Here is a 24,533-nt window from a genome sequence, read left to right on the forward strand (position 1 = left end):
GACAAGATGTAAACACACACATGTATGCAGGCACTGACATAAGCTGCCTTGTCTTTGTAACTTTCGTAAGGGGCAATATGAATAAAGAAAACTAAAACCCAGACGTTTCAGCAGAAAAGATAGTCCAGTGGAATTCACTTGTAAAGATTACACATTATCCCGTGTGTGTGTGTGTGTGTGTGTGTGTGTGTGTGTGTGTGTGTGTGTGTAGTAATATAAGGAATGATTACTACAACGACGTAAATTATCCAAGGGGAAAAACTGTCAACCTGACAAAATGGCGTCGCCCAGAAACAGACATGCTGTAGCTTTTGCACGCTTTTTTCTTCTCTCAAATAAATGAATCCTAAACACTAAGGGCTTACTGTCCCAGCAATGAAGGCCAACTCTCAACCTACATCAATGTAAGATTCAAATGGAAAGTTGACTATTGCGTACAATACAATATGCTATCTGCTGGACCTCGACTGACCTGTCCCTTGCGAGGGTATATAAGCAAGACAGGACCTACAGCTCCTTCCACTGGCTTGTTGACTCTGACCCTAGACACATCTCCACCTTCACCACCACCACCACCACCACAAACGATAACAGCAATCGTCACCGCCTCCACCATGCAGGTAGGATATCATGCTGGGAAGTGATGAGACCGTCCACTGTAACAGTGTGTGTGTGTGTGTGTGTGTGTGTGTGTGTGTGTGTGTGTGTGTGTTTGTGTGTACACACACACACACACACACACACACACACACACACACACACCACTCCGTGGCGCAACTGGTAGAGCGCTGCGCTGGCAGGCTTCACGGTCTGACAGGGCGGCGGTTCGAGCCCGCTCAGGCCGGATTCTTTCCGTTGACAAGGAGTGGCTACTGTCCCCCCTTGAGCAAGGTGGATGGAGTGTGTGGTGTGTGAGGTCCTGGCAGTACCCATAGATCGACGATAAAGAGCACTTGGTCATGTCGGGAGGGTACCTGCTGGCGATTACGAGTCCAACTCGCGATCAGGCCGTGGTGAATTACACGTTTGAAATATCTCCACTCGAAACAACAACAAAAACAGCGAAGAGTTTTGCAGCTTAACAATAAATGATTGTAACTTTTTTTCAGGTGATGTTGTTTGTGACAGTTTTGATGTGGGCGCCTCACTGCCTCGCCCATGTCGGTAAGTCCTCCCCATTCCAGCCCTCTTCAATAACTGCCGACACATCTCACTTATACGCTAATTCATCTTAAGGTACTTCGTCCATGTCTACTTCCAAATACAATTAACTTATGAAGCCCGATAATGTTGATAGAAATTAGGTAAACTTTACTGTTAAGAGAAATAGAAAATATTAATCGGGCACCCTAGAATGTGTGTGTGTGTGTGTGTGTGTGTGTGTGTGTGTGTGTGTGTGTGTGTGTGTGGTTTAAAATTGCTCTCCTTAAAGGGGAGCACGGACCTTGCCACTTTATTTTGGGCTTGGCGGCCCCAGCAGGGTGACGACAGACCGACTCTATCGGCTGACGTCAGCCGAGCCGACCTAGACTGTCTGTCGACGAAGACTGGCGCGTGTGTGTGTGTGTGTGTGTGTGTGTGTGTGTGTGTGTGTGTGTGTGCTGAGCTTCTTTCCCCTCCCCCCCAGGCCCATCTGGCCCCGACACGCCAGCCCCCCCAGCCCCAAGCCACACCTCACCTCCCGGGCCTCCTGCAGCAGCGCCAGCCCCGCCAGGCACCCAGTCCCTCGCCCCTGACTACCTGAAAGAATGTGCCGCAGGCGACCTCCTTCCGGGCCCTACCTGTACCTCCTTCCTCATGTAAGCAGTACCAGTGTGGGTTTGTCTCGTTTGATATAGTTTGCCATCTATCTATGACATTTTCTGTGTAACGCAACTACCATTTTGGGTACGACTACTCTAGTATACCTTCCAGCCCAGACTTATCCTCATGAGGGAGCGGATTTCACCCACATACCAATTATTGACAAAGATCATATTCATATCATCAGTGTTATTCAACTTACTGTTTTCAGACCCATCACAACTACCAAAATACCCCTCACCGCCTCACCATCGTCCAACAGCCCCACTGTATTTTTTTCTTATTCCCATTCCCTTCTTTCAATTAATGTAAATCTTTATTAACTACCCTTTAAATAAGCTGTAAATCACTGCATTTTGGTGATATTCTATAAACCAGGGCTACTCAACTGGCGTCCCGCGGTCCGAATCTGGACCTTTTGAGTGTTGAAGTATTGTAGGAGTTAAAATATATAGTCAAATAACATGAAGATCCTGGCGACGGATTTTTGAAAGTACGTTTCCTCGACTTACTCTACACCCTACAGTCAGTCGAGGAAATTCACTTGCAAGAATCCATCGCCAGGGCTTTCACGTAAGTTATTTAATTATATTTTATTACTCCTGGAGCCAGGAGTCCAGCTACAATATTTATCCGGACCTCTGCATACATTCAAACTTGTTTAACTGGATCTTTGCTCATAATAGTTGAGTAGCCCTACTAGCTATAAATCATTCCCCCTTCATTGGAAAGCAGTGGGGTTTTTTATCTTAACCTTTATCTGCCTTTTTAATCTAAAAAAAAAAAAAAAAAAATCAGTCTACATTGATGGTGAGATTATTAATAGGGCAGGGGCAGGTAAAGTTATCCACATGAACCAGATGAGAAAAAAGTAACAAGTAAATGACACTTCATTAAGCCAAACAATGTAAAACAGACTCAGGAGTACTGGCAAGTCGATCATGACCTCTGACCACAAGGTCACAGAATACTCACTCTATAAACCACAGAAACTGAGCTTCTTAGACAAGCCATTCATTTTCATATTGTAAAGATTCAGCTGCCATCCTAATCTCCATAGACACTGGCATGAGCTAAGATAATGCAAGGGTATTATGGTACTAAATTATGTTGAAATGATTATTATGTTTCTACATGTATACCTACACATAATATAATCTAGGACAATGTAGATACAAGTATACACAGTATGTATGTTGTTGTCACATCTTTCATGTAATGGAGGATCATGAAATCAGAATACAAATGTTTTTGCATGTTACCCACTTAAGAACACCATCTCACCTCTGATATGTGTACTGTGTCTCACTATTATCTCTCAGTTACCTATTAGCTATATGAATGTCAAATATAATCTAACCTACATGTACAGGTGTGTGGGTGGCCGCACCTATGCAACAAGAAGAGTGAAGTTTGACTGTGCTCCTGGGACAGTCTTTGACCCTCAGCTGGGCATCTGTATCTTCAGCTCAAAATCTGAGTGCAAATTAGTAGGAGTGGCCCCTCCTGGTACACCCCCCAATACAATTCCCAGTCCTGTGGGGCCAACGGGGACTATAGCCTGCATACAATATCAGGTAAAGCATCCAAGTGCTTTACATGTAATCAAATTCATCCACAATCCTCAACAGTATCCTTTTATTTTCTGCCAACAACGATGTTCATCTGCATATAACTTTGCCAACATGGACTGCTCCATATCTTTCACTTTCACCCTTGCAACTAAATGCCGTACCCTGACTTTTACTTTTCTCATTCTGCCATTCATATAAATACTGAATACCCATGCTGACATCACATATTCCTGCCTTACACCCACATCAACACCAAAATTCTCACTCATCTCCCTATTCGCATGCAAACATAAATTTTCATCCCTGCATGTGTAAAAAGATTTGATCCCTTCAAGTGGCTGTGGGGGGGTGGAGTATTTCAAGATCTAAATGCACATAAGAAATTGATCTATCCAGAAGAATAAATCTTTTTCCCAATAATCTGCCTGGGATATGAACCCAGGCCCCAAAGACATGAGGCAGACACTCAAACATTACACCAAAGGGTAAACAGTGAAACTCTTCCAAGTCTTTATCCACTTCTCATACCATTAAAAAGTAACCAACCTCCCACACCATATATTAAGAAATCCCATAAGCTCTTCCTGGCAACCCTATCATAAATCTTCTCCAAGTCCATGAAACCAGCAAACAGCTTCCTATCCTCCTACAGGTAATTTTCATTGCATGTTCATTCCCCTCCTTTCCTAAAAAAAGACTTGTTCATCACCTACACTTTAATCAGTTACTTTCAACATGCTCTTCCCTTTTAAATACTTTCTGAATGCATGAAGTAAGCTTATTCCTCTGTAATTAATACAATCGTATCTACTCCCTTTTTCTCCATACAACAGCACAATGATGACCGTTTTCCGTTTATCCAGCACCTCACCATCTGGTCATCTCTGCACCTGCTCCCATGCTAGATTACATGCATGGCAACAACCTCCATTCCACAACTCCTCCTCCTCCATATTTCAGTATTGCTGCTGTTATACCATCAATGCCAGGAGCCTAGCTCACCACTCTCCATGGTCAACCAACATTAATCTTTACATCTGTGGCCTATTGGTCACTTCTGCTCTCCCTCCCTTCTGTACTATCATTCATCAAAAATAATAGATTAAAATAATAATAATGATAATAATAATAATAATAATAATAAATAATAATAATAATAATAATGATAACAATAATAAAAATAATAATCATTCAGCTGGACCCAACCTCCATATATGAGTGCCTGGAGGAGGGTTTCTTCCCCTCCCTCTCAGACTGCTCAGGCTTCTACAAGTGTTTGATTACCATGGGCTGCACAATAAAAGGTAAGAAAGTCTTGATTACTATGTAGCCTACTGGCATTCACCCCTATTTCTTGAACAGGATTTAAATACAATATACATTTTACAGTTATAACAAATCGTTCCCGCAGCAGTGAAAATCAGCTAATATCGGTTACTTTTTCCATAAAAAAGCTCACATCACATGATATCAAAGCATGTTTTAAAAGGAAAAATGCCCATGATCAGAAGGCTAGATACTGCCATTTATGAGTAACTTTGGCACATTCACTGCGCTGCGTGCTGCCTCTCACTCTGGCCTCAAGAAATGTACTGTAAGTAAAGGCAAAGTTGGGGGCATACACTAGGCTACATGTGGCCTCAGTACTAATCCAGGTCCCACTGGCCCTTGCACCTGTGGCTAGGAATAGTCCATTACCCCAGGACACAGGGCCAGTGTGACATCCTGGTTACCTCAGCTGCTGTCCTAGGTGACCCAAGGTACCCATTTATCGACAAGCCCAAAAGGGAGAATTAACAGCTGAGTGGGCTGTGCACTAACTGCCAGGCTGGAATCTAAACTCAGGCAAGTGGATACGTAGCCAGACGTGCTAACCAGTTCAGCACAGAGGCGCTACACCTGTGGTGGGTGTAAATTCATTACCCCTGCACTTATTTCTGGACATGTCATTTTGCATGGTTCTCCTGGGATGCTTATTCAAGACTGTATACAGTAAACTGTAATTAATGGCGAATGCTGTATACAATAAACTGTAATTAATGGCAAATGGTGTTACTGACTTGGTGCTCAGTAAGAGTACATGCCATTGTTAATACATAAGCAGAAGTGTCATGGGGGGTTCTCCACTTCTCTATGCAGGTGGGCAATTGATCTATTCAGGCAAATAAATCTTTCCTCTAACACTCTGCCTGGGACTCCAACCTAGGCAGTGGCTGAGTGGTCAGCATGAGGGTGCGGTGTCCTGCAGGACCCGGCTTCAAGTCCTGCCCACTGCTACAAGCGGACTATTTTTAGTCATCACCGAGTGGCCTGAGACTACCCACATGTTCTGCATGATGACCACCTATCAACCCAGACTCTTTTGAAACTCTCTAAAGAGAATCAAGTGGAGCTTTGAAGGGGCAGCATGAAACAAGAATGGCACCACCATAAAACACTTGCTTAGACCATCAACTGGTTGGAACCAACCAGCAGGCTCCATCAAGAAAGTCTACCGATGCTACTGACCAAATGTAAACAAAAATAATGGAGGTGGACACTAGCATTGAGCCAAAAGAATCCCAGTGATTTAAGGACTTTTGGAGTTTTCACCTCTTAGGGCACATTATAAGGATAAAGATCCATACCTTCAAGTCCATTACCACGAGGTACTCGGGATTCAAACCCAGGACACCAAGATGTAGTATGGACACTTAAGCATCGAGCTAAAGAGCACCCCAAGGCTAAATGCCTTTGGAGTCTTTTACATAATTTGGGCCATAATACTAGCCCCCAAATTTAGTAACCTAGTCCAACAACGTAGTTGGTTAACGGTAAATGTATAAGTTGGGGACATACGCTAAAACTGCAAATGGACAGAGACAATGTGACATCCAGGAACCACAGTTTACCTTCTCCAGGTTTTCTCCAGGTACCAATTTATTGATCAGCTGGCAAGGGAGGATGAACAGATGGGTGGGGTGCACGCCGACTGCCAGGGCCGGGATTCAAACCCTGACCTACGGATTTATAACTAGGAGTGCTAACAACTGCACCACTGAGTCACTATACTTATCCCCCTAAACGCAGAGAAAATGGATAAATGCAATGGCAGAGCCGATCGCCCATGAATATCTAAACAATGTGCAACCACCACCTCCTGTAGCCGATGCTTCAAGTGACAGGAATCCATCACAGTGTTACATGTTTGGTGATGGCCCAGCAGTCACTACTAGTAAAAATTGGTCTTGCCTTACTGATACGTTTCCAGATGACGCCAGTTCCTCTTCATTCGTCAGTGGTCGTCTTCATGCCCTCTGTAACGTCTTGTCTTTATGTAAATGGTCCAAAATACACGAAAACACGCGAATTAAAGCGTCACAAGTTCACCAGTTCGAGGCACTGCGCCACACGTGTTCACCGTTGTTGTAGGAATCAGCTCGCAGTCGCAAAATAGCTCGCTGAGAGAGGCTCAACTTGCTTGCTTTTTCTATATTTCACTCGCCGCTATCGTTTACTTGTCCTGTTTCGGCTCCAATACACGGCACAAACATCGTAAAAACACTTTTAATCAAGAGAAGTATTTACAACACGAACAGGGCAGATTTTAGGAAGAATTACCAGAGGTTGAAGTTCACTCAGTTCTTGGTTGTTTGGTCTGTTGGTCTGGTGTGTTGTTTTCTTGCGGGCAATATCAACCATCACAAAGATCACAAGTGGACAGGCCAGAACAAAACCAGGCAAATTAATATGTTTTTTCTGCTGTGTATTCCCCAGTGCGCATGCGTATTTTTTTATAGAAGACATCTGAGCGACTTATTTCTGCTAGGAGTTTTTTTCTCGCTACACCGCGTCGGGGAGTTTCGGAAAGCGGTACTCACTTGTTCCGGTCTCTGATTCGAGACACCATTTATCATTCTCTCAGTTTGTGTTATTCAATCTTATTTTTATATTTCATAACAATTTATCGATTCATCTGATGCCAAGTCGTGTAGTCATGAAGCTGATAAATAGCAAAAACAAATAACGGCCCTATAGTCCGTAGACACTCGACTGTCTTGGCGGCAGCCTTGCCGTTCCTTAAAAATACGGAATCGCTCTGTATTCGAGAATTAAATGTATCGTTCCGTTTTGAAGCAATACGGAACGGCATTTGTTCCGTACGGTATTTTGTTATCTGAATGGTCAAGCAGATATAATTCAGTATCTTTAAATTGTAGCGAGCGCATTTTTCGGTTCATCACAAAACCAGTCCGTAAAATTTGTAAAAGCTTCGTCCTAAAATACGTGTAAAATACGCGACGTAACGTCCCTTTCCCCTCCCTCTTGCCTCCACCAGCAGCGTGCTGCGGCTGTCACTCATTGCATGCTCGAGTAATTTTAGTGGTGCCAGCCGTTCCTTTAAATATGGATCCATTCTGTATTGGAGGGTGAGATATTGCACATTCCACATTTTTTCTGACCTCAGGGTGGCAACCCTAGTTGTGTCATTCAACAAAAGAGAGATCGAGGCAAAAGGAGTGCCTGCGTACTGTGCGGCTCCCAAGTTTATGCCAGCGAAACGTAACCATGCCCAGTTGTTATTGTGCTTGTGATTGCAAAATAAAAATAAAAATTTCTTGATGGCGGCAGTGTTAGCCAATATTTCTGAGCCGACAATCGTCACGAATGTCCATTAGGAGAAGACTGTCGTCACAACAGTCCCTCATCATTCTTAAGCAGTCGCCACAGACGACTGTGCCGACAGAAAACAGTAAAAATTTGAAAAATGCCCCAGACAGTCATCAGTGATGACTGTCTGGGGCATTTTTCGTGATGAGTCGTGATGACTCATCACGACTGTCTCAAGACAAGCCAAGACTGTTGACGACAGTCTTGACGACTGCCCCCGACCTCCCTCAGACCTCAACCGGAAGTGACGGTTGGTCCAGACTCTTGCCGACTCTTGTCGTGAAAGTTTAGCATGGAATACTTTTTTGCGCTAACCCTCACGACTCCAGACTCCCGTCACGACGTCGGCGCAGCATTCGGCAACAGTCTCAAGACCTCTTTCAAGACATGCCCGACCCTTTCACATCAACACCCAAGACCTCGTGTACCCTAGAGTCGTGGGTTGTCGTGGCCCAGAGTCGGCACAGTGTGAACGGGGCTTTACAGGACAAAGCAGGAACACACAGGCGCCCGCGCGGATCGTTAACCGAGTCACAGTCAGAGGCACGCGGTAAGTCTTAGAGACACAGTGTTCTTGCGCAATGCGCCCAACAGTCACTGCCGCATAACGAGCACACGATGGTCCTCCAGAGACTGGCGCGGTAATCCGGGAGCGAGGTGAGTGTGTCCGGTCAAGTGAGGAGCTGAACTGAATCTGTCTTGGTGCAGATCAAAGGCAATGACGACAGCTCTCCCCTCCTTAAACTGAAGCCTCGGGTGGAGGGGACACGAGGCTTCCTGCCACCGGACCCGTGAGCCAAAACCCCTTACGGAGGAGATACGGAGCTTCGTATCAATATTGAGACACACACGGATATATGCACCTGTACGGGTGCCCTGCGCATCATTAATCCAGATTAACCCAGTGGGACTCATCAGCTGCTAGTAAATATGACAAACGTTAATCTTTTGCTTCCAAACACTTCATGTATGTGTATGATACCTTGTCTTTGGCTTTACCATGACTTTAAAGCAATGTGTTCCTCCCAGGGTTCCTCTTCCGCTGCCCAGCTGGGTACCTCTTTGACAACAGACTCAAGAGGTGTGAGAAGGAAGAAATAATTGGGCCATGCGAGCGAGTGATGGACGACGTAGGACAAACTCATGAAGTCAGACCTGTGGTGGAAATCAAGCCGGAGAAACTCGACCAATTCTTCGAGACTCAGACTTACTGGGACTTCATGCCCTTCATGCCCAACGAGACTCAAAGGGTCGTACCCATGCAACCGTCCAGCTTCTCCAGAGCACCAGGCGTGGGTGTGTTCATGCCACAGGTGTAGATCGAACAACCAAGAGCTACACTGTTTTTGAAGATATATAGAATACAGGTGGTCCAAATAGTCACTTAGGAGAGAGACCCATACCTCTTTTTTTTTCATCTATGAACTAGCCAACATCCTGTGGTATGACCTATATATAGCCTATGTGGAAAAGTTTTGAATCTGTTGAGTATTGTCTGTTTGTTGACATATTTAAGAATATAGAATACAGTTAAAACTGTATAATTGTTGTAAATCATGAAATACAAAAGCTTTATAATAGTTTTGATTCAGTAACTTTTGCAAAAATGCAAAGATATATAGAAAGTGCTATATTTTTTCACTAATACTTGCTAGAGTTGCTTTATATGCTATTCTTTGTTTACTGAGCTTTGACAAACCTATTGAGTTTTACAATTACTGTTGAATATAATAGTGACAAGACAAATGGCCTATCTAGTATAAGAGGTGAGCTAAAGCAGGTAATATAGAAAGCTGTAGTACCACACACCACAGCTTGTAAGTTTTGATGCATGTGATCACACTCTCAGGGATAAATAGTGGAACTGTTGGTGTGGACATCATAGTCACATAACTTGTTAGCTGCCATCTCATAATAAACAGATGAATGAGATATATGAAAATTGGATCTGAAAGTCTCTAAGGTAAGGAAGAGCAGCAGTGGCATGATGATTAATGGAGGCTATGAAAACTGCTGTTTGGTTTGTCATGGCATCAGCAGATTCAAGAGGGTAGTTACGTTGTCTCCGTTGACTGTTGAAAAGGTGATTCAAAAATCTCCCTGAGCTGGGTAACTAAAATTATATGACTCTGTTAGGGTTACAGGAGAGTGCTATATCTCACCAATCAAGAAGTTGCAGTGAGCCTGGATCAAACTTGCAACCTTTAGGTCCTGAATCAAACGCTGTGCCAACAGACCCACCTGGCCCCCTCCAGTTGACTGTTCCTGCTCTTGAATGAATAATACTGACGAAACTTAAGTCACTGACTGCTGTTCATTTCCAGAAGCAGTGAACATTTACACTCATAAATGCCCTGCACCTTTGCTCCTTAGACACACAGATCTTGACTCAGCACCCTAGAACAGTGCCCTGCAAGGATTACGTACTCATTATCTAAGATGATCTCAATGCAATGTCACACACACACACACACACACACACACACACACACACACACACACACAAAGGAGGAAGCCTGGAAGGGATGGAGGAGACGAGGAAGAATCAACGCGTGGAACAATTTCAAACAAGCAAGGAATGAATATACAAAGATTAGAAGAGAAGAAAAACGGAAATATGAAAAAGATATAATGGACAAATGCAAAGACCAACCTAAATTATTTTATAGACATGTGAACGGCAAATTAAAGAGTACAGAAACAATCGATAAACTGAAAATGGATGGAAATACATATGAAGACCCAGCAGAGATGGCAGAAGTGATGACCAACAGCTTTCAAAAAGTTTTCACAAAGGAGGACAAATTCGTACAACCACCGGGCCAGGAAAGAGGAAGGGTTATGCAGGAGATACAGTTAATGGTGAAGGAGGTCAAGGAAAACTTGAACAAGCTGGAAGTAAGAAAGGCGACAGGGACGGATGAAGTATCAGGGTGGATACTGAAAGAATGTAGTGAGCAACTTGCAGAGAAACTGCACTCCATAATGAGCGCCTCCCTGAGTGAAGGAAGGGTACCACAAGATTGGAAGAGAGCAAACATAGTACCAATATATAAAGGAGGAAAGAGAGAGGACCCATTAAATTACAGACCGGTATCACTCACTAGTGTGGTTGCGAAGATATGTGAGAGGCTAGTTAAAAACAGGTGGTCGGATTTTTTAGAAAGGGAGAGAATTATCTCGGATTGCCAGTTTGGATTCAGGAGAGGGAGATCTTGTGTCACCAACTTGTTATGTTATTACTCAAGGGTGACAGATTTAATACAAGAGAGAGAAGGCTGGGGGGATGGAGTGTACCTGGATTTGAAAAAGGCATTCGACAAAGTACCGCACAGAAGACTAATTTGGAAAATTAAAAATAGGGGTGGAGTGGGTGATGGACTTATTAAGTGGCTGGAGGACTTCCTAACTAACAGGGAAATGAGGACAATAATCAAGGACAAGGTTTCCAACTGGTGCCCAGTGAGGAGTGGGGTCCCACAAGGTTCAGTGCTGGCACCAATAATGTTTGCTGTTTATATAAATGATATGGTGGACGGAGTGACCAGCTATGTGAGTTTGTTTGCAGATGATGCAAAGTTATTGAGACGAGTCACTGATGTGAAAGACTGTGAGGCATTGCAGAGGGACCTGGACAAAATATGGGAGTGGATTGGTACATGGCAGATGGAATTCAACCTTGGGAAATGTAAAAAAAATAGAGTTTGGTAGGAGTGGTAGAAGATGTGAATATGATTATAAGATGGGAAGTGAGATAATATGCTGAGGAGTGGAAGAAAAAGATTTGGGAGTGACTATCTCAGAGAACATGTCACCGGACAAACACATCAACAGGATAACGGGACAAACTATGAATTTGCTGAGGAACATAAGGACGGCATTTATGTATTTGGACAAAGAGATGATGAAGAAAATAAAAGTTACAATGATAAGGCCAAGGTTGGAGTATGCAGCAGTGGTCTGGTCTCCTCACGAAAAGAAGAACATAAGAAAGCTGGAAAGAGTACAGAGAGTGGCAACTAGGATGGTACCGGAACTTAGGGATCGGACTTACGAGGGGAGACTCAATAGCATGGGGCTCACAACCCTGGAAAGAAGAAGAGAAAGAGGAGACCTGATACTGGTGTACAGGGTGGCAAGCGGGGTGGAGAATCTGGACAGAGAGGACCTGTGTGTGTGGAGTGAGAGACAAACAAGAGAACATGGAAAGAAGTTGAGGGCGACCACGTGTAGGCGAGATGTGAAAAAGTTTAGCTTCCCAAACAGAAGCATTGAGCTATGGAATGGACTGGAGGAGGAGGTGGTTTGTGCAAGAAACATTCATGATTTTAAGGAAAAGTTGGATAAGAGAGGATATGGAGACGGGACAGCGCGAGCATAGCTCTTTTCCCGTATGTCACAACTAGGTAAATACAACTAGGTAAATATACACACACACACACACACACACACACACACACACACACACACACACACACACACACACACACACACACACACACGACTCCGTGGCACAACTGGTTAGAGCTCTGCGGTGCCAGGCTTCACAGCCTGACAGGGCGGCGGTTCGAGCCTGCTCAGGCCGGATTCTTTCCGTTGACTAGGAGTGGTTACTGTTCCCCCTTGAGCAAGGGGGATGGGGTGTGTGGTGTGTGAGGTCCTGGCAGTACCCATAGATCGACTATAAAAGAGCACTTGCTCATGTTGGGAGGGTACCTGCTGGCGATTACGAGTCCAACTCGTGATCAGGCCATGGTGAATTACACACACACACACACTCACTCACACACACACACACACACTTACACACATAAATGATACTTTGATCTTAGTGCTAAAGTTTAATAAGCAAGAAGGAGGAGGTTAATAAGTTCGGGCTTTTTTTATTTGTCGTGTTATTCCAAGTTCGCAGTGTACTGCATCACATGTCTTACATTTATGATACAACTAGTTGCATATTTTAATAAATACATATATGCTTGATGTTGAATAAAATGCTTGCAGCTACATTTATTGATAAAAAAAAACATGTATAACTTAGTAATCCTTCTGTTGAAATGTTTGCTTGACATTTGCCCCAAACAATACTTAGAACAATCAGACTAAAATTGGGTATTGCCCTTGGGCAACTCATGAGGGAATGTATGTGCACTGTAGGCACCCAAAGTTTATTTCAGATGACAGACTATTATAAAATGTGATTAGAAAATGAGTAATATGAGGTTTTGATTGTTTTCAGGTACTCAAGGATTGCCAAGTAAAGGCTGCTCAGAGCAAGGTCTTATACCATTTCTGTTCAGCCCAACCGATGTCAAAATAATTTCACCTACAGCTCACATGTGTTGAATTTGAGTGTACTATCTTCATCAATTAGTAGATTCCTCTGAAAAAAAGTTATTGAGCGAGTGTTTTTAACATCAACCATATAGAACATGAATTAAATAACAAGCACACAATAAAAGAAATCACAAAGGGTTTGGCACATCATTTATGTGAGACTCGGTTCTATGCTTAAGTTTATAATGCATAAGTCATTGTAACTTTTAGTTTAAATGAGTTTAAACATAAATGCCTCTTAGGGTAAATTTAAGTGTCAGCTAATGCTTTATGTTGTACAGTAGTACAGTATATACAAACAAAATAAAAACTTGCTCAAAAGTAACCGAATCATAATGCCTTGCACAATCATGCAGTGCTGTGCTCAAAATGCCCGGTGTCCCACCACCGCCACGCAGGGTCAGGCAGCAGGATAGGGAGGACGGAAACGTTGTAAAGCTAATTGGAGAAATGTAGCAAAACCCCACTGACAGCATGAAGCTGTGTCACACTTGCCTTACAGGAAGCCAAGGGTCAAGAGTCTTTCCTTATCACTCAGAATGTTGCCTAAACCAGAGAAAACTTGATGCTTTCCTGTTTTCATCCTGATATATCTGTCTGATTGGCCCTCCTTTCAAACAACTCTGTCTGATTGGCCATCCTTTCAAACAACGGTAGACAACATTCAGTAGACTGTATAACACTAATTGCCTATGAACATGACCAAGCTATGTACAGATCTGTAATATTGAAGTTACAGGTAGATGATAAATTTTAATGTAACACTTGCTTAATTTCATTTTTATCTCCTGTTTTCAAAATAATCAATATAGTCAGTTAAAATAATGTCACAAACTAAAGAAAATCTTAGGTTGACTTTTATGACCCATGATGTTTGGTATAATTACATATAACATGTCTTTCCAGGCAAGTGCTGTTCCTGATCTGCTAGTTACTAGATCAAGTAAATTCACATTCAAAGAAAGGTGATATCACAGGATCAGATTTCTCTGGCAATCCATCACCTGTTAACACTGTAGTAGAATTTTCTTTATATGAACAATTGCTCACTGAACTTATCACAGCACAGCAAAAGTGTTCCTGTATTTGACTTGAATTTTCCCTGTGCATTATTACTGTCACCTACCTCATATAGGAAATGCTGCAATCTACCATCAGGAGCTCCTGAACTCAAATCTTCTCCAGTAATTCAAGTGACTTATCAAGGAGTTGAGAGATGCTAAGGAAAAGTTCTATGTTGAAGTCAGGAAATTATAAAATTAATAATTTCAAGAAGTCACTAGTACTAATTTCGGAAAAACCACCAAAGATCCTGGATTCGGAGCTGAATGGTGGTGGCGAGGCGTTGGTGGGGACCTTGCATCTTTCTTTTGCAGGGTGGCACTTCCTCCTCTGGCCAGCATCGCATGCGCTCCTCAGAATAAGCAAAGGTTGTGGGACATCTGTACAGCAGACCTGTGAAAGGACATGGAAAGAGTAGTAGAGAGAGCAATATACTGAACTGAAAAAACATGACATAATGAGATACAATGCATCAATCATTTCTCATTTAGCATAAAAACTCTCACTTTGCTTTCATTCCAAAATATTGATTTTAGTCCTTTTTCTTTAGCCATTTATATACACACACACACACACACACACAAAGACACACACACACACACACACACACACACACAAAGACACACACACACACACACACACACACACACACACACACACACACAAAGACACACAGATACATACACACACACACACAAAGACACACAGATACATACACACACACACACACACACACACACACACACACACACACACACACACACACACATTGACTGGATTATTGAACTAACCATTGAGCTTGCCGTCATCCGTCTCCACACACTTGTAGAAGCGTATGCAATCACCCTCGAATGGATAATAGCCGGGAGCAGGGCAGTCATATAAGCTACTCTCATCGATCTGCAAAGGTCAGGTTGTTTAGTGTGTATATTCCCATCCAGGCAATTATTCACAATGTCAGCTAAAAAAAAAATTGTCATCAATGTAAAAGCATCAATAAGCTCTATTATTAATTTCAGTTAGAGATCTGAGTTAGGTAACTTCATGTAAAAACAATATCAGTGAATAAAATTGAACAGAGCTTGAATAATTTAAAACCCTTTTTCTGTGCATTGCTATAGTGCCTTTTGGGATTGTTGCGTTAATGCTCACCTCCCAGATCTTTTCTGTTGTCGTCTCAGTTTCTGGGCCTAAAGTAGTCACCTCGCCAGAGCCAATTTCTGTGTTCGGCGTGGCAGTGCCTAAGTCAGGGCCTAGTGTTGTATCTGACGTGAGAGGCGTTGTGCTGGCTGGTGGCTCAGATGTGATAGGAGTAGGGTAGGGTGCCAGGGTGCCATTGCAGGGGGCTGTGTCAGCTGTCAAATAGATATGAGATGGAATTAATTGATGATAATTCACTATTTGTTGAGAACATCATAAATATTCCTGGAGTCATTTGAGAAGTTTCAATATATATATATATATATATATATATATATATATATATATATATATATATATATATATATATATATATATATATATATATATATATATATACATATATATATATATATATATATATATATATATATATATATATATATATATATATATATATATATATATATATATATATATATATATATATATATATATATATATATATATATATATATATATATATATATATATATATATATATATATATATATATATATATATATATATATATATATATATATATATATATATATATATATATATATATATATATATATATATATATATATATATATATATATATATATATATATATATATATATATATATATAAAATGCCCATTGGTATCATTGCAAAAACAAAATAGTGTGACTCTAGAAATAAATTTATCAAAAATACTGCAAAATAAACTTGAGTAATGAATAATGAAGTCAATATAATTACCATGGATTTTGAAATAAAATTGTAAAGGCTTCACTCACTCAAACAGTAACATTAGCACAAGTCAATTAATGCAATACTGCAAATGCCTAGAAACCTACATAGACAACATTCACCAATAACCAAGATACAAAATATTATGACCAGCAATATTCATGCTAAGAACTCTCTAGACACTACATTGCACCAATGCACTGATATGGCTTGTTTCTAAAATGTGTTGTGATTTTACATGCAAAATGCTCTTAGTAATGCTTTGAAAACACTTCAAACACAAGATCAAGAAAGACTATGCTGACCACTAAAAAAACAGATAAAAAAATATAAAACCCACCTGCAAATGAGCACTGCTGTGACTCCTCATCAAAGACAAGTGTAGCAGGGCAGGTAAAGATTGGGAAATGCCAGGTGACACCATCCCAGATACAGTAGTAGTAGCTGTTACAGTACAGTGGGTGTCGACGATACTTGTTGTCGTGGTAGCACATCAAGAAGAAGGGAGGGGCTGTTCCGACCAAACCTCCACTGCCCGCAACAGGGACGCCTCCCGATGTTCCTGGTGTTCCAGGTGTTCCAGGTGTTCCTGGTCCTAAGATGCCTCCAGGTGTGCCAGGTGTTCCAGGAGTACCAATTCCTCCTACACCTCCAGGTGTTCCAGGTATTCCTGGTCCTCCTACACTTCCAGGTGTTCCTGGTGTACCAGGTGTTCCAGGTATTCCTGGTCCTACAACAACTCCAGGTGTTCCTGGTCCTCCAACACCTCCAGGTGTTCCAGGTGTACCAGGTGTTCCAGATATTCCTGGACCTCCAACGCTGCCGGGTGTTCCAGGTGTACCAGGTGTTCCAGGTATTCCTGGTCCTACAACAACTACAGGTGTTCCTGGTCCCCCAACACCTCCAGGTGTTCCAGGTGTACCAGGTGTTCCAGGTATTCCTGGTCCTCCAATGCTGCCGGGTGTTCCAGGTGTTCCAGGTATCCCTGGTCCTCCAATGCTGCCAGGTGTTCCTGGTCCTCCAATGACTCCAGGTGTTCCAGGTGTTCCTGGTCCTCCAATGACTCCAGGTGTTCCAGGTGTTCCTGGTCCTCCAATGACTCCAGGTGTTCCTGGTCCTCCGATGACTCCAGGTGTTCCAGGTGTTCCTGGTCCTCCAATGACTCCAGGTGTTCCAGGTGTTCCTGGTCCTCCAATGACTCCAGGTGTTCCAGGTGTTCCTGGTCCTCCAATGACTCCAGGTGTTCCAGGTGTTCCAGGTGTTCCTGGTCCTCCAATGACTCCAGGTGTTCCAGGTGTTCCTGGTACTCCAATGACTCCAGGTGTTCCAGGTGTTCCAGGTGTTCCTGGTCCTCCAATGACTCCAGGTGTTCCAGGTGTTCCAGGTGTTCCTGGTACTCCAATGACTCCAGGTGTTCCTGGTGTTCCTGATCCTCCAATGACTCCAGGTGTTCCAGGCGTTCCTGGTGTTCCTGATCCTCCAATGACTCCAGGTGTTCCAGGCGTTCCTGGTGTTCCTGATCCTCCAATGACTCCAGGTGTTCCAGGTGTTCCTGGTGTTCCTGATCCTCCAATGACTCCAGGTGTTCCAGGCGTTCCTGGTCCTCCAGTGACTCCAGGTGTTCCGGGTCCTCCAATGACTCCAGGTGTTCCAGGTGTTCCTGGTCCTCCAATGACTCCAGGTGTTCCGGGTCCTCCAATGACTCCAGGTGTTCCAGGTGTTCCTGGTCCTCCAATGACTCCAGGTGTTCCAGGTGTTCCTGGTCCTCCAATGACTCCAGGTGTTCCTGGTCCTCCAATGACTCCAGGTGTTCCAGGTGTTCCTGGTCCTCCAATGACACCAGGTGTTCCAGGTGTTCCAGGTGTTCCTGGTCCTCCAATGACACCAGGTGTTCCAGGTGTTCCTGGTCCTCCAATGACTCCAGGTGTTCCAGGTGTTCCTGGTCCTCCAATGACTCCAGGTCTTCCAGGTGTTCCTGGTCCTCCAATGGCACCAGGTGTTCCTGGTGTTCCGGGTCCTCCAATGACTCCAGGTGTTCCAGGTGTTCCTGGTCCTCCAATGACACCAGGTGTTCCAGGTGTTCCTGGTCCTCCAATGACTCCAGGTGTTCCTGGTGTTCCTGGTCCTCCAATGACACCAGGTGTTCCAGGTGTTCCTGGTCCTCCAATGACACCAGGTGTTCCAGGTGTTCCTGGTCCTCCAATGACACCAGGTGTTCCAGGTGTTCCTGGTCCTCCAATGACACCAGGTGTTCCAGGTGTTCCTGGTGTTCCTGGTCCTCCAATGACACCAGGTGTTCCAGGTGTTCCTGGTCCTCCAATGACTCCAGGTGTTCCTGGTGTTCCTGGTATTCCTGGTCCTCCAATGACTCCAGGTGTTCCTGGTGTTCCTGGTCCTCCAATGACTCCAGATGTTCCTGGTGTTCCTGGTATTCCTGGTCCTCCAATGACTCCAGGTGTTCCAGGTGTTCCTGGTCCTCCAATGACTCCAGGTGTTCCTGGTGTTCCTGATGTTCCTGGTCCTCCAATGACTCCAGGCGTTCCAGGTGTTCCTGGTCCTCCAATGACTCCAGGTGTTCCAGGTGTTCCTGGTCCTCCAATGACTCCAGGTGTTCCAGGTGTTCCTGGTCCTCCAATGACTCCAGGTGTTCCAGGTGTTCCTGGTCCTCCAGGTGTTCCAGGTGTTCCAGGTGTTCCTGGTCCTCCAATGACTCCAGGTGTTCCAGGTGTTCCAGGTGTTCCTGGTCCTCCAATGACTCCAGGTGTTCCAGGTGTTCCTGGTCCTCCAATGACTCCAGGTGTTCCAGGTGTCCCAGGTGTTCCTGGTCCTCCAATGACACCAGGTGTTCCAGGTGTCCCAGGTGTTCCTGGTCCTCCAATGACTCCAGATGTTCCTGGTCCTCCAATGACTCCAGGTGTCCCAGGTGTTCCTGGTCCTCCAACAACTCCAGGTGTTCCTGGTCCTTCAATGACTCCAGGCGTTCCAGGTGTCCCAGGTGTTCCTGGTCCTCCAATGACTCCAGGTGTTCCAGGTGTTCCTGGTCCTCCAATGACTCCAGGTGTTCCGGGTGTTCCTGATGTTCCTGGTCCTCCAATGACTCCAGGTGTTCCAGGTGTTCCTGGTGTTCCTGGTCCTCCAATGACTCCAGGTGTTCCAGGTGTTCCTGGTCCTCCAATGACTCCAGGTGTTCCAGGTGTTCCAGGCGTTCCTGGTCCTCCAATGACACCAGGTGTTCCAGGTGTTCCTGGTCCTCCAATGACTCCAGGTGTTCCTGGTGTTCCTGGTCCTCCTATGACTCCAGGTGTTCCAGGTGTTCCTGGTGTTCCTGGTCCTCCAATGACACCAGGTGTTCCAGGTGTTCCTGGTCCTCCAATGACTCCAGGTGTTCCAGGTATTCCTGGTGTTCCTGGTCCTCCAATGACTCCAGGTGTTCCAGGTGTTCCTGGTCCTCCAATGACTCCAGGTGTTCCAGGTGTTCCTGGTCCTCCAATGACTCCAGGTGTTCCAGGTGTTCCTGGTCCTCCAATGACACCAGGTGTTCCAGGTGTTCCTGATGTTCCTGGTCCTCCACTGACTCCAGGAGTTCCAGGAGTTCCAGGTGTTCCTGGTCCTCCAATGACTCCAGGTGTTCCTGGTCCTCCAATGACACCAGGTGTTCCAGGTGTTCCTGGTGTTCCTGGTCCTCCAATGACACCAGGTGTTCCAGGTGTTCCTGGTGTTCCTGGTCCTCCAATGACACCAGGTGTTCCAGGTGTTCCTGGTGTTCCTGGTCCTCCAATGACACCAGGTGTTCCTGGTCCTCCAGTGACTCCAGGTGTTCCTGGTGTTCCTGGTCCTCCAATGACTCCAGGTGTTCCAGGTGTTCCTGGTCCTCCAATGACTCCAGGTGTTCCAGGTGTTCCTTGTCCTCCAATAACACCAGGTGTTCCAGGTGTTCCTGGTGTTCCTGGTCCTCCAATGACACCAGGTGTTCCAGGTGTTCCTGGTCCTCCAATGGCACCAGGTGTTCCAGGTGTTCCTGATGTTCCTGGTCCTCCAATGACTCCAGGTGTTCCTGGTCCTCCAATGACTCCAGGTGTTCCAGGTATTCCAGGTGTTCCTGGTCCTCCAATGACACCAGGTGTTCCAGGTGTTCCTGATGTTCCTGGTCCTCCAATGACTCCAGGTGTTCCAGGTGTTCCAGGTGTTCCTGGTCCTCCAATGACTCCAGGTGTTCCAGGTGTTCCTGGTCCTCCAATGACACCAGGTGTTCCAGGTGTTCCTGGTCCTCCAATGACTCCAGGTGTTCCAGGTGTTCCAGGTGTTCCTGGTCCTCCAATGACACCAGGTGTTCCAGGTGTTCCTGGTCCTCCAATGACACCAGGTGTTCCAGGTGTTCCTGATGTTCCTGGTCCTCCAATGACACCAGGTGTTCCAGGTGTTCCTGATGTTCCTGGTCCTCCAATGACACCAGGTGTTCCAGGTGTTCCAGGTGTTCCTGGTCCTCCAATGACACCAGGTGTTCCTGGTGTTCCTGGTCCTCCAATGACTCCAGGTGTTCCAGGTGTTCCTGGTCCTCCAATGACTCCAGGTGTTCCAGGTGTTCCTGGTCCTCCAATGACTCCAGGTGTTCCAGGTGTTCCTGGTCCTCCAATGACTCCAGGTGTTCCAGGTGTTCCTGGTCCTCCAATGACTCCAGGTGTTCCAGGTGTTCCTGGTCCTCCAATGACTCCAGGTGTTCCTGGTGTTCCTGGTCCTCCAATGACTCCAGGTGTTCCAGGCGTTCCTGGTCCTCCAATGACTCCAGGTGTTCCAGGTGTTCCAGGTGTTCCTGGTCCTCCAATGACTCCAGGTGTTCCAGGTGTTCCTGGTCCTCCAATGACTCCAGGTGTTCCAGGTGTTCCAGGTGTTCCTGGTCCTCCAATGACTCCAGGTGTTCCAGGTGTTCCTGATGTTCCTGGTCCTCCGATGACTCCAGGTGTTCCTGGTGTTCCTGGTCCTCCAACGACTCCAGGTGTTCCTGGTCCTCCAATGGCTCCAGGTGTTCCTGGTGTTCCTGGTCCTCCAATGACTCCCGGTGTTCCTGGCGTTCCTGGTCCTCCAATGACTCCAGGTGTTCCTGGTCCTCCAATGACTCCAGGTATTCCTGGTCCTCCAATGACTCCAGGTGTTCCTGGTCCTCCAATGACTCCAGGTGTTCCTGGTCCTCCAATGACTCCAGGTGTTCCTGGTCCTCCAATTACTCCAGGTGTTCCAGGTGTTCCTGGTGTACCTGCTCCTCCAGTCGTTCCAGGTATTCCTTGTCCTCCAACGCCTCCTGGTGTTCCTGGTCCTCCAACGCTTCCTGGTATTCCTGGTGTTCCTGGTCCTCCAACGCCTCCTGGTATTCCTGGTACTCCTGGTGTTCCTGGTCCTCCAACGCCTCCTGGTATTCCTGGTACTCCTGGTGTTCCTGGTCCTCCAACGCCTCCTGGTATTCCTGGTCCTCCAATGGCTCCTGGTATTCCTGGTACTCCAGGTGTTCCAGCTCCTCCAACGCCCCCTGGTCCTCCAACGCCTCCAGTACCGCCAATGCCTCCTGGCCCTACGGGTCCTGGTCCTGCAATGCCCCCTGGTATTCCTGGTACTCCAGGTGTTCCTGGTCCTCCAACGCCTCCTGGTATTCCTGGTACTCCAGGTGTTCCAGATCCTCCAACGCCTCCTGGTATTCCTGGTCCTCCAACGCCTCCTGGTATTCCTGGTCCTCCAGCGCCTCCTGGTATTCCTGGTACCCCAGGTGTTCCTGGTCCTCCAATGCCTCCTGGCCATACGGGTCCTGGTCCTCCAACGCTTCCTGGAATTCCTGGTACTCCAGGTGTTCCTGGTCCTCCAATGCTTCCTGGTATTCCTGGTATTCCAGGTGTTCCTGGTCCTCCAATGCTTCCTGGTACTCCAGGTGTTCCTGGTCCTCCAACGCCTCCTGGTATTCCTGGAACTCCTGGTGTTCCTGGTCCTCCAACGCCTCCTGGTATTCCTGGAACTCCTGGTGTTCCTGGTCCTCCAACGCCTCCAGTACCTCCAATGCCTCCTGGTGTTCCTGGTCCTGTAACGCCTCCTGGTACCGCTACCTGGTGCCTCCTGTCCTCCAACGCCACCAGTCCTCCTGTCCCTCCACCGCTACCGGTGCCTCCTGTACCTCCAACGCCACCGGTGCCTCCTGTACCTCCAACGCCACCGGTGCCTCCTGTACCTCCACCGCTACCGGTGCCTCCTGTACCTCCACCGCTACCGGTGCCTCCTGTACCTCCACCGCTACCGGTGCCTCCTGTACCTCCACCGCTACCGGTGCCTCCTGTACCTCCACCGCTACCGGTGCCTCCTGTACCTCCAACGCCACCGGTGCCTCCTGTACCTCCACCGCTACCGGTGCCTCCTGTACCTCCAACGCCACCGGTGCCTCCTGTACCTCCAACGCCACCGGTGCCTCCTGTACCTCCACCGCTACCGGTGCCTCCTGTACCTCCAACGCCACCGGTGCCTCCTGTACCTCCGGTACTTCCAGTACCTCCAGTACCCCCGGTTCCTCCGACACCCCCAGTGCTTCCGGTACCCCCTGGACCGTCCACGCCCGGTGGTTCAGGGAGGGGCAGGTTGGCCATGGCACCTGAACATTCCGGGGGGTTTTTCACGGCGTACGGGTGGTTGCATATATCAAGGTCGTCATCGAACACAGTGCCAAAGGGACAGTCAAATTTGAAAACCGAGAAGCGCAGTTTCAATCCGCTCATGTCCACGCATCGATAGAAGTTATGGCATGAGCCTGGTAGGGGAAAAAAGCCTTCTTCTGTGCAAGACAGCTGGCGTGGCTTGATAAGGCTGTTGCCAGCAGCTGTCCCAGCTGTTGAGAATGTGCCTCTTCCGGGAGACTGTCGCCACTCTCTATTGATTTTTGCGGTGCGTCCTGACCTCAGGGCTGGCTTGTCCAAAGTCCCTGCTGCAAAGGAAAAAAAAGCATTCGCTAGACCAGTGTGATGATTATGCCACTACAGAGTTTAAGATTACTTGTTATCTCCAGCAGACTATGTAAATAATGCAAGCACCTATCACTTTTCGAATAGTGCTCAAATAACTTCAATTTTTTTGCTTTACTAAGGAGTAGTAAAGGGATTTTTTTATGCAGGATCACAGAGTCCTTACGATACCTGGATGGGCATTTGTGGTTGGCCACATCCATATCGTCCAATCACTTTCCTTTTGCTGAGTGTTCTGTCAACATTAGCAAGGTGTGAAAAGTGGCTACAGAAATCTGCACAATATCCTAAAAAGTTGTTAAGTTGATCCACTTCTACTTTCCAATAACAGTGTTCTGGCGTTATTTTGAGGGATTTAATATTTACTCAGTAACCAAAGTGCAAACTTTCCTGGCCACATCAATATGAAAGACAATTTAATTTAAAACTTGAAACACTGGCATTGCGTCCGTAGGTTTATAAAACAGAATGCAGGTTTTAATGTTATATTTTTTATCTATACCCATTAGTGTATTTGAGCAAGATTGTTTTTTTTATATAAAAAATACGTTAAGAAACGTGTTGAATCTCTGAAAAGTTTGAAGTAAAAAGACTAACAAGATGTATTATCTTTTCTAATTTATTTATCGGCTAGATTTTGTTGTTTCAGTTCCTTGAACACTCTTTATAACCTATAATATCGACTTAGTTGTCACTGTTACTCACTACAAAGTAGTAAATCTGAACACATCCCAAGCTTCGATAGAAAGTCAGCTGTCACACATATTTTCACTATCTGCAAGCTTATAGCATTCTGCTACTAAGCTTAGGATGTAAATGTAATGAAGCAACTACAACACTGTGTCTTTAGAAAAGCTCAGAATAAGATGACTTCGATTTTCAGTGATATTTTTTTGTAGTACTGCATGACTGGCAATGGAAAAGTATTTACTGGAAAGTTGAACTCGTAAATAATACAAAATGCCAGAAGAGTATAACTGCTACTACTGTCCAGCTTACATATACATTTACAGACGGACTCTTTCACATGCAACGTGTGCTACAAAGATATTTCACTAACACACACACAAAAAGAACATGAGACACGAACCATAAGTAGCTGCAAAGAGAGCAGTCAGCAAAAATATATTGGGTCCCATGTTCATGGCTGTCCTGTAAAGAAAAAGAGAATTATTTAGAAAGTTTACACACACAAAACAC

General features: G+C 45.4%; 2 protein-coding genes across 2 annotated transcripts; both read left to right on the forward strand.

The window, feature by feature from the left end:
• Positions 1-535: 535 nt before the first annotated feature.
• Positions 536-9,875, forward strand: LOC126994954 (uncharacterized). The gene is made up of 6 exons (XM_050854218.1): positions 536-620; positions 1,110-1,164; positions 1,628-1,799; positions 3,176-3,380; positions 4,573-4,681; positions 9,057-9,875. Exons 1-6 carry the CDS (start codon positions 615-617, stop codon positions 9,344-9,346), a joined length of 837 nt encoding a protein of 278 aa, XP_050710175.1. The 5' UTR covers positions 536-614; the 3' UTR covers positions 9,347-9,875.
• Positions 9,876-15,570: 5,695 nt separating this feature from the next.
• Positions 15,571-22,970, forward strand: LOC126994952 (G surface protein, allelic form 168-like). The gene is made up of 13 exons (XM_050854217.1): positions 15,571-15,718; positions 16,945-17,755; positions 17,927-17,989; positions 18,026-18,052; positions 18,098-18,448; positions 18,494-18,844; positions 18,890-18,988; positions 19,025-19,411; positions 19,457-19,888; positions 19,943-20,347; positions 20,519-20,671; positions 20,798-21,058; positions 21,302-22,970. Exons 1-13 carry the CDS (start codon positions 15,571-15,573, stop codon positions 22,968-22,970), a joined length of 5,157 nt encoding a protein of 1,718 aa, XP_050710174.1.
• Positions 22,971-24,533: the final 1,563 nt, after the last annotated feature.

This window comes from Eriocheir sinensis, unplaced genomic scaffold, assembly GCF_024679095.1.
Source record: "Eriocheir sinensis breed Jianghai 21 unplaced genomic scaffold, ASM2467909v1 Scaffold935, whole genome shotgun sequence".
In the NCBI taxonomy this organism is placed as follows: domain Eukaryota; kingdom Metazoa; phylum Arthropoda; class Malacostraca; order Decapoda; family Varunidae; genus Eriocheir; species Eriocheir sinensis.

Coding starts and splice junctions, on each gene's coding strand:
- LOC126994954 (XM_050854218.1), top strand. Junction 1,165..1,627: donor TCACTGCCTCGCCCATGTCG/GTAAGTCCTCCC, acceptor CCTCCCCCCCAG/GCCCATCTGGCCCCGACACG. Junction 4,682..9,056: donor CATGGGCTGCACAATAAAAG/GTAAGAAAGTCT, acceptor TGTTCCTCCCAG/GGTTCCTCTTCCGCTGCCCA.
- LOC126994952 (XM_050854217.1), top strand. CDS start 15,571: ATGCTCACCTCCCAGATCTTTTCTGTTGTCGTCTCAGTTTCTGGGCCT. Junction 18,989..19,024: donor TGGTCCTCCAATGACTCCAG/GTGTTCCAGGTG, acceptor CAGGTGTTCCAG/GTGTTCCAGGTGTTCCTGGT. Junction 20,672..20,797: donor TGGTCCTCCAATGACACCAG/GTGTTCCAGGTG, acceptor CAATGACACCAG/GTGTTCCAGGTGTTCCAGGT.